This window comes from Pseudorca crassidens, chromosome 4 (assembly GCF_039906515.1).
Source record: "Pseudorca crassidens isolate mPseCra1 chromosome 4, mPseCra1.hap1, whole genome shotgun sequence".
NCBI classification, from domain to species: Eukaryota; Metazoa; Chordata; class Mammalia; order Artiodactyla; family Delphinidae; genus Pseudorca; species Pseudorca crassidens.
In genome coordinates, this window is record NC_090299.1 from 109,123,844 (window position 1) to 109,134,133 (window position 10,290).

Here is a 10,290-nt window from a genome sequence, read left to right on the forward strand (position 1 = left end):
GTCTTGGCATTGCAAGTCTTGGGCACTTACTTTATCTTTAAGAATTATTTCTTTATGATTTATTATTTATTAGAGGAATACTTCATTTGGTCTCCCCACCAGAATGTAAGCTCCCTAAGGGCAGCGACCATATCTTAGTTATTAAATCTTTTAAGTATCTCTAATCAGTTTCGACTCTTCAGTCCTCGTCTGTCATGCCCATGAGCCCCATCCACCACATCAAGCCCCTCACCTTTCCCTCTGGGCTTCCTAATGAAGACAGAGGACAGTGGGTGTGAAGTCCCTCCAGCTGTCCTCCCAGCCACTCCCTTTCATATGAGCATCGACATCTTACCTCCTCCTTTCTTCTCATTTACTTCGGTGGACCTGCCTTTACTCCTACATAAGGTCGTGTGCTCTAGAATCCCATCCTTGCCTACTTCCTCATGAGTCTTACGGAGCGTCAGCCTCTCCTCATCCGGTGTCTTGGGCTGTGCGTGTATGCACTCCCTGTCTCATACAGATTTGCTCATACTTCTCATTATTTAAAACAAAACAGCAAGAACAAATCCTTTTCACTCCCTGGCCCCCTCTAGCCTCCTAGCTACCACCTTCTTTCTCCCCTTTAGAGCCAAGGTCTTGAAAGAATGATCTGCCCTTGCTGTCTCCATTTTGTCTCTCATTCACCTCTTACCCCATCCTAATCAGGCCTCTGCCCCTGTCATTCCATTGCAAAGACTCATCAGTCATCAAATCCAGTGGACGTGCATCTACCCACATCACACTCACCTCTCGGTAGCAGTTGGAATGATTGACAGTTCCTCCTCCTCCTCCCCGCTAGGATGCTGTGAAACTCCCATACTCTCTTGTTGGACTCTCCCCAACCCCATTCCACCCCCGGAGTGTGATAGTTCTCGGAGGCCCATCCTGAAAGCACTTCCTTTCTGTCTCCTATGCACTCTCCCCAAGCAGCTTATCTTTTCTCAGAGGACATGTGTTTTATGACTCCTCAATGTGTATGTGCAGCCCAGACTCCAGCCCTGTGGGCCCCACTGCTTCCTGTCCACCACTGCAGTCCCCAGGGCCCCTCACATTACACGCCCCAAGTGAGCCATCTGCCTCCCCGCTCTGTTTCCCCCCTTCCTCCCTTCGCTCCCGTCCCTCCATCTCATAGTTCTTACCATTCTAGTTCAAGCTACAAACATGAAGACTGTCCTTCCTCCTTGACTATACTCTCTTCTACACCAACCACATCCAAGCGCTCACTAGGCTGGGAATTTCGCCTCCTCGGTGGTTGGTTCTTAGATGTCATCCCTTTAAGTTCACTGCCCCTGCCTTAGTGCCGGGTCTTGATTATCTCTTACCCTGGCCAAGACGATAGCCTCCGATCTTGTCTCTCTCAAATATATTCTCATTATTGGCAATATCTTCCTGAAACTCAAATTTGAACATGGCCCTCCTTGGCTAAGGTTCTTCGGTGGCCTCCAAACCCATAGGATACTATTCACACCCTTCAGTGAGACCTGGACGCTCCTAGCTCTTCACCTTCATCTGCTGCCTTCCTCTCTCACTCGTCATCTCCTCTCCACCTACTTAAGTTGCTTGTACCGTGTTCTTCTGCATTTCCATGCATTTGTCGTGCTGTTTCTTCTTTTTTTTTTTTTTTCCGATACGCGGGCCTCTCACTATTGTGGCCTCTCCCTTTGCGGAGCACAGGCTCCGGACGTGCAGGCTCAGCGGCCATGGCTCACGGGCCCAGCCGCTCCGCGGCATATGGGATCTTCCCAGACCGGGGCACGAACCCGTGTCCCCTGCATTGGCAGGCGGACCCCGAACCACTGCACCACCAGGGAAGCCCATTGCGCTGTTTCTTCTACCTGGTTGTCCTTCCCTTCCGTTTCCCGCCCCCTGCCATCTGGAGAAATCTTTCATGGTTTCATGTTTTCAGTGACTGCCTCTTCTGAGTTCACTGAGCACCTGGTACAAGTCTCGATTACGGAACCCATCTCAGTGTCTTATAGCAGTTTACGTGGCTGTCTCTTCTACTGTACTGTGAATTATTTGGGTCTAGTGATACTTTGTTCTTCTTTGGATCCCCAGTGCCAGCATAGTGGCTGCCATGTAGAAAGTCTCTGTGGATGCCCTTGAATGAATGGGAAGGAAATTGAAGAAAGGTCTGGATAGCTTACATTTAAAAGGGAGCCTTGCTATTGCTTTTTTTGTTTTTTATTTTTTTGCGGTACGCAGGCCTCTCACTGCTGTGGCCTCTCCCGTTGCAGAGCACAGGCCCCGGATGTGCAGGCTCAGCGGCCATGGCTCACGGGCCCAGCCGCTTCACGGCATGTGGGATCCTCCTGGACCGGGGCACGAACCCGTGTCCCCTGCATCGGCAGGCGGACTCTCAACCACTGCGCCACCAGGGAAGCCCCTTGCTATTGTTTTTAAAGCACAAAGGGAAATTTTTTTCACTTAACCTAGATGAAACATCGTATCTCCATTGTCCTCTGCACAGCCCCCTTTTATACTTCAGAGTCTGATTCAGAACCTTCAGCAAGGTGTCTGATCCTTCATGAAGGAGGTGTACCAACTGATATTAAGCCTAGGTAGCTACATTCTGTCAATGCTTCAGGGCACCTCCTCTCTTCTCTCCATTGAGATTTCAGTCTAGAAATCCCTGAAGGTGTTGGTAAACATTATCTCACTTTTCTGCCAAAAATAAAGTTCAGCCACTCTCTCTTGACTCTGACCTTCTGTAGTAGTGTAATCCTCCTTACCAAATTCATCCATCCTTCAGTATTGCAGTCTGAAGAACACCCACTTTTCCCCTTTGGCTTTGTCAGTTCTTTGTGTTATAAGGGCAGGATGTTTAAAGGTGAAGTCATTGACTTGCAAAATGAGAAACTGTTTTGGAGAGCATCTTGTTGTTTATACTCCGCAGATCAGAGTGTGTTAACACCAAGGTAGCTGGTAGTTTTTATGTTGTTCTTACCAAGATATTAAAATAATAGCATTTATCCAGCATCAGAATATCACAGAGAACTTCAAAATCCCCAGAAAGTCCCTTGAGAGGTGGGCAGGAATTATTGCTCCCATATTTATATATGGACAAGTAGTGCAAAGAAAGACCAAGGCAACTCCATGTGCCTTAAATTAATAAAGCATGAAACGTTAACATGTAGGAAAGCTAGGTGAAGGTTATGTGGGATTTTTTCCAGCTTTATTGAGATATAATTGATACATAACACTGCAAGTTTAAGGTGTAGAACATCTTGATTTGATACATTTCTAAATTGCAAAATGATTACCAGCACTGTATTAGACGCCCTCTGCATCTAGTCACATAGTTACCATTTCTGTCTTAGCTGGTGAGAACATTTAAAATCTGTTCCTTTAGCAACATTCAAGTATGTATATGATACGGAATTAGCTATAATCACCATGCTGTACATCAGATCCCCGGAACTTGTTAATCTTTATAACTTGAAGTTTGTACCCTTTGACTAAAATCTCCCCATTTCCTCCACCCCCTCAACCCCTGATAGCCACCACTCTACTCTGTTTTTCTGAGTTTGTCCTTTTTAGATGCTACATAGAAGTGAAATCATTCAGCATTTGTTTTTCTCTGTCTGGCTTATTTCACTTAGCATAATGCATCGAAGTTGTTGCAAATGGCACGATTTCCTTCTTTCCCGTGGCTGAATAATATTCCATTGTATGTATATATGGCATCTTCTTTATCCATTCATCCACTGAAACTTAGGTTGTTTCTGTATCTTGGCTATTGTGAGTAATGCTGCAATGAACATGGGAGTGCAGATATATCTTTAAGTTCCTGATTTCAGTTTCTTTGGATATATGCCCAGAAGTAGGATCGCTGGATCATACTGTTAGTTCTATTTTTAATTTTTTTAAGGAAACTCCATACTGTTTTCCATAGTGGCTGTACCAGTTTGCACTCTCACCAACAGTGCACTAGGGTTTATTCAGAAATTTTTTAAACTAAGTTTGCAGTATTTTTATGTAACTGAAATCATGTCAAAATGAAAGGGAAAATAAACATATTAATAAAGCAGAAAAAAAACCAATGGTTACTAAGAGAAGTGAGCAGTAAGATCCATTTTCCAGTATTTACTTGATTGTTTTCCATCTCTGAGGATACAGCAGTCTCTGCTTCCAAGTCCATAAATCTCATTGGTGAAGCGATCAGCTGAGATTGCTCCTAACGCTGGGGGTCCCTCTCCTGTATCTCCCCAGGCGCAGTGAACCTGCGGGCCGACCTCATTCTTGGCATTCAACCAAATTTGGGGAGAACCAACCCGATGCCAGCATGATGCAGATATCTCAGGGCACGATTGGCACTCCTTGGCCCCAGAGCTACCATTCCAGGTAAGTGGCCACAGCTGAGACCCAGGGGCTTCTTACTTTCAAATGTCCTGTTCCCAGAAAAGATTGTTTTCTTATACTTATCTTGAGTATTAAGTCTCTCTTCCCACTATCCTCATCCTTTTAAAACCCCTAATGGTGTACGAGTCATCTTCATATCCTGGGCTAGACTGGCATGAAGGGAGGACAGGATTATTTTGAGCACTGACTGCTCGTTTGAGATATTTATGGGGCCTGTTGATTCTCAGTCAGACATTTCTCAATTACACGTTATAACACTATACTAGAAAAACTGACAACTCCCTCCCTCAGTGCTTAATGTCCTTTCTTCAAATATGTATCTGGTTTTTTTAATTAATTTTTATTGGAGTATAGTTGCTTTACAATGTTATGTTAGTTTCTACTGTACAGCAAAGTGAATCAGCTCTACGTATATACGTATCCCCTCTTTTTTCGGATTTCCTTCCCATTTAGGTCACCACAGAGCATTGAGTAGAGTTCCCTGTGCTATTCAGTAGGTTCTCATTAGTTATCTATTTTATACATAGTATCAATAGTGTATATATGTCATTCCCCATCTCCCAATTCCTCCCATCCCACCCCCTTCCTCCTTGGTATGCATATGTTTGTTCTCTATGTCTGTGTCTATTTCTGCTTTGCAAGTAAGATCATCTATACCATTTTTTTAGATTCCACATATATGCATTAGTATACGGTATTTGTTTTTCTCTTTCTGACTTACTTCACTCTGTATGACAATCTCTAAGTCCATCCTCGTCTCTACAAATGACCCAATTTCATTCCTTTTTATGGCTGAGTAATATTCTACTGTATATATGTACCACATCTTCTTTATCCATTCCTCTGTATCTGATTTTTATCTGAATGATTTTATTCAGTATTTGAACTCCCCAGTTGGTTTTTCTCCTTCTGTTAAAGCCACTTATCCAGCTTAGCTCCAATCGAAGCAGTTAACACACTGAGGATTGCTCAGTGTATACATCATCTCGTGTGGTCCTTCCTATATGCCCTTGAAACAGTTACAGTGTTCTTAACTCCATTTCACAGGACAGGGCATTGAAGCTGGAAAGATGGCTTTGTCCAAGGTCAAACATTTGATCAGTACCCAAGTCAAGACTCAAATCCAAGCTAGGTTTCAAAGCCATTGCATATAATCTCCTATACTTCCTCTACACGTTATACCAGTTATTCTTCCTCTGCTTTTCTAGTCACTCTGTCAAGGTCCAGTCAGGGAAAAGCAAAGCCATCATGGGTGTTACAGGAGAAGGGATTTATTATAGTAATCAGACCTCACACAAGTGAAGGGGACTGGGGAGAAGGGAGCCAAGCCTGACCACCCACTTAGTTCTTTATATTAAAGAGCTAAATCAGGGGCTTCCCTGGTGGCGCAGTGGTTGAGAGTCCGCCTGCCGATGCAGGGGACACGGGTTCGTGCCCTGGTCCGGGAAGATCCCACATACCGCGGAGCGGCTGGGCCCGTGAGCCATGGCCGCTGAGCAGCTGGGCCCGTGAGCCATGGCTGCTGAGCCTGCGCGTCCGGAGCCTATGCTCCGCAGCGGGAGAGGCCACAACGGGGAGAGGCCACAATGGTGAGAGGCCCGTGTACCGCAAAAAAAAAAAAAAAAAAAAAAAAAAAGAACTAAGTCAGGACGCCCCTACATTTACTACAGACTTGGAGCCATGCAAATTGGAATCCATCTTCTGAGCCCAGGGAGGCAGGCTCTGTCACTTACCACTTTTTTGGAAGTACTTGGATATATAGGTTATGGTAGGGAGGTAGGAAAGTCAAGGTAGTATGGGTCCCGCATACAAGTGAGATGCAAGGGCTTGTCTGTGCCAGGGAGTGGAGGATGTTTCTGGAAGGATTCCTTAACTACCAGGCGGTGGGTACGCATTTGGCGAGGACTCAGAACCCCTAACACTCATGTCTGGTCAAACCAAAGGCCAAATCCTAGAGCTCTGACTGGTGGGCATGGCTCCCTCCATGTTAGAATACCTTCCTGGTTACCCTCCTTGTTACAGGCACTCCTCTCCCTTGCCCGTGTCCCTCCCAATAACCCTGAAAGAATTTCTTCTCACCATCTGAGCCATGTGTGCTCCGGGAACAGAGCTGCCAGCAGTGCCCACGCCCCATGCAGGCACAGTGCTTTTGCTCTGTGGGCACAGCGGTGTTGAAGGCCTTTAGAAGGTCAGATGCAGGGGCCTAAGAGTGTGAAGGAAGGACAGCACGATGGTGAGCTACTTGGGCTTCTAAGTGAGACCTCGGTTTAAATCTCCACTTCACCACCTACTGCATGAGCTTGAGCCAATCACTTCACCTCTTTGATCTTGGTTTCCTTGTGTGTAAAATGAAATTCATAATACAGATCTCACTGGCTCGTAGTGAGGATTAAGCAAAATAACATATGCAAAACATTTAGTGTAGTTCCTGAAACATAGTGAGCACTCAGTAACTATGAAAACTAATTATAATAATTAGGCTGAAGACTTGTCAGAGGTACAGTGAAACCTAGTAATGGACTAGGTTAATGGCATCAACCGGCACACACTTATAAAATGCAGGAGTGTATTAACAGGGTACCCCTAAACAGTGGGGCCCTTTGGAGCCTCCTAACCGCTAGCCTTAGGAGGCCCTAAATCTGAAGTCATACTGTGACCTAAAATACAAGCTTGTCCAAAGGCAGAAATAAGACGACTGTGCTTAGAGTAAGTGCTCACAGTAACTAAGGTGAGCTCCAAGAGGCCTCAGGAGAAAGATGGCGTCGGCATCAGAAGTGCAATATTCTGAAGGTTCTGCTTCTCTACCTGCTGTTTCCTCCTCATCCCAACCTCCAGAGGCAGGTGGATCTGTACTGTACCTACCTACTGGTAGGTACTGTACCTACCAGTCTGTCCTCTAATTCAAGCTTCAGCACAGCCTCCCGCTGACACAATGACCGTCAGCACAAAAGCTCTGTGGAGGAAGAGAGAGGGAGAAAGGGAAGCTCGGGTTACCCAGCTCCTACTGCAGCCCAGAGCATCCTGTGTTCTGTTCATTCCATGCCTCGGTCTTGCAGCTCTGAGTTCTGCTCAGAGGGTCAGCCCTTGGCAGCTGTAGACAGAGAAGCTCTCCTGGCACGTTTCTGAGGAACACAGTGGCATCTAGTGGTCTGGTGGGCGGCATTCCTCTGACAGCCTTCTGACAGTTCCAGAAACCAGGAATATTACCTAAATGTGTGGATCTGCTTCTCATTAAGAAGTAGGAGAAAGAGGGAGCTCTAGGGTTGGGGAAGGGCAGGAGTGAGGAGAGAGGGAGAGAGAAGTTCAGAGAGACTGGAGACTTAATTTTCACTGCCCGCAAGCTAGCTTGGATCTGGAATTCCACCGAAATTGTATTTCAGCCTCTTTCTGTCAGGTCCTTGTCACTGCCTTTTTGCTGTCATACAGAAATCTCACAACGGTCCTAAAGTATTAGGACTTCTAAAGTCCTATGTACTTTAGAAGAAACCTTGAAAAGTCATGTGGTCTGGTCCCCTCCTAAGAGGCTGAAATAACAGTATCAAAATACTAAAGAACCAGTATGTGTTCATTGATTCACTCCTTCAGCAAATATGTGTGGAATACCCACTACGTCTCAGATAAGTTCTGATTATTGAGGGTACAAGACTGAACGAGACATAAAAAGCCCCCAACCTGCTGTATTTGTTTCCCCAGGTGTGTTCCATGGAATAATAATCCTAGGGTCACATAAGCTTCTAGGGTCACATAAGTTTAGAAAACACTGCTTAGTATATTTTCCTTTAAGAACATCACATGAGCGAGTTTATTAAGGACTCAGGAGTCTTAAAGTAATTACAATTATTTAAGTCATCTAGCCCAGTATTTTCCAAACATATTTGGTCACCTAAGCAATTAATATGCTGGGAGTACACTTTAGGAAATGTTTGCATACACTTGTGTTTTTGCTGTGGTTTAAGTATTTAGAAAATATTAATACTTTCAAACAGAGGTGATGTGATGTCAAGTAGTGGTAAGTGCCACGAAGAAAGTAAAGCAAAGTAACAGGGAGTAAGGACAGAAGAGGTGCTTTTCAGTGAGTAGCAGGAAGTCTTCTCTGATGCAGAGACTTGAATAAGGGGAAGGGATTGCGCCAGGTGAAGAGCATTCCTTTTTTGTGGGAACAGCGAGTACAAAGGCCCTGAGACCCTGACGTGGGAATGTATTTCATGGGTCATTTATTTATTTCTCTATTTATCTCTCTATTTATTTATTTTTGGCTGTGTTGGGTCTTTGTTGCTGCGCGCGGGCTTTCTCTAGTTGCGGCGAGCGGGGGCTACTCTTCGTTGCGGTGCACGGGCTTCTCATTGCAGTGGCTTCTCTTGTTGCAGAGCATGGGCTCTAGGCACGCGGGCTTCAGTAGTTGTGGCTCGCGGGCTGTAGAGCGCAGGCTCGGTAGTTGTGGCACGTAGGCTTAGTTGCTCCGCGGCATGTGGGATCTTCCCGGACCCGGGCACGAACCCGCGTCCCCTGCATCGGCAGGCGGACTCTCAACCGCTGCGCCACCAGGGAAGCCCACCATCTGTATTTTGAGATATGTTGGTGGTGGCATTTCCTCCCACTCAACAGTGTTACAGTAAACCCATCAGTTTATTCACTTTGATTTTTTTTTGCATGCTCCTAAATTAGATTTGAATTACCCTTTTAGTGAAAGACTGCTAAAATGCTTAGCAGTTGGGAGGAGGATTAAGTAGTGTCTACCACCTGCATGGAATTGATGAGCAAAACAGCCCTTGTGGGGTCTACTGCTTCCATGTGCCCTCAGAGTATTAGCTCTGAGTCTTCTGTTAGAGGAGATGAAGGGAAGCACAAGCGGGTCATATGGGATTATCCTCAACTGAGCCGTGTCATGTGCATTTTCAACACAGCCTCTTCATTTAGAGGGGAGTGGGAGTGAAAACTGGCAGTGACATATGCCATGCCACTGGGTGCCAGGACTGACTTCCCTAACCTGGTTGGCTCAGGAGCTGTTCCCTTCCTTTCTCCCTTGAATTTATACCCGTCCCCCCCAAAGCAGGATGCTCCATTCAGTAAGTTCACTTCCCTTGCTAGAGAAAATTATTCTTAGGGTGAGTTGCTGAAAATCTAGTCTTCTTTTCCTTGAATTCCAGCACCAGTTTTGACTCAGCAGGTGATCCTTCTATAGTCTCTTCCCATATACTCTGGAGACAGTCCAGCCACAAAGCATTATCGCATACTCAGCCATTAAGACGCCATATTTACTTACATGAGATCTAGAAATATCATAACAGCTCCATGAATTTTAATAGTGTTTACATGCCTATTCATTTAAAAATGGAAAACCTCAGGCAAGAACTCTTAGTTCTTCTTTTCTCTTCTTTAGAGAATAGTGAGTCCCAAATGTTGAACTGTTGAGACTGCTGTTTGATTTTTGAGCTACTTACTCCTTCCTATGTCCATGTCCTCTCTCCCCCAACATGCTGGGGTGAAGTCTATTTTGATTTTATAACTAAAGCTAATTATAAGTAATTCTGTCTTATGGCAACTTTCTGGGGTGTATGATGCCAGGAGTGAGAGTCACTGCCCCTCCCCCAGGCAGGCTCTGAAAATCACCTAGACGAGCTGGCGAAGGAGGTTTTACCCTCCAGTGTATGAGGCTTTGCCCAGATTCTGGGAAGTGGTCCGTGGGTGATTGGCTCCCAGCACCCAAGAGTCTCCTATGATTAAAGCTTCTTATCCAGCCTGCCTCTCCTTCTCTCTCATCCGCTTCTTCTAACTCTATAATATTCTCTCAGTATTTCTCTCTTTCAGTTTTGTTTGGCTCTCTCCCCACAAACAAACTGTCTCTGGTACAGTTGAGATTCCAGGAAGATGGCCAGGGAGTAGCCCTCCAATTCTGTACAAAGGAAA

At 45.5% G+C, this 10,290-nt stretch overlaps 1 protein-coding gene across 4 annotated transcripts in view; it reads left to right on the forward strand.

Moving 5' to 3' along the window:
• The window catches only part of SHROOM3 (shroom family member 3), a 317,982-nt gene that overhangs the window by 266,645 nt on the left and 41,047 nt on the right, over positions 1 to 10,290 (forward strand). For all 4 annotated transcript variants that reach the window (XM_067736314.1, XM_067736316.1, XM_067736315.1 and 1 more), the window contains one exon: positions 4,234 to 4,365. In XM_067736314.1, the coding sequence (XP_067592415.1) occupies positions 4,234 to 4,365 (132 nt within the window). The remainder of the gene's footprint in view (positions 1 to 4,233; positions 4,366 to 10,290) is intronic.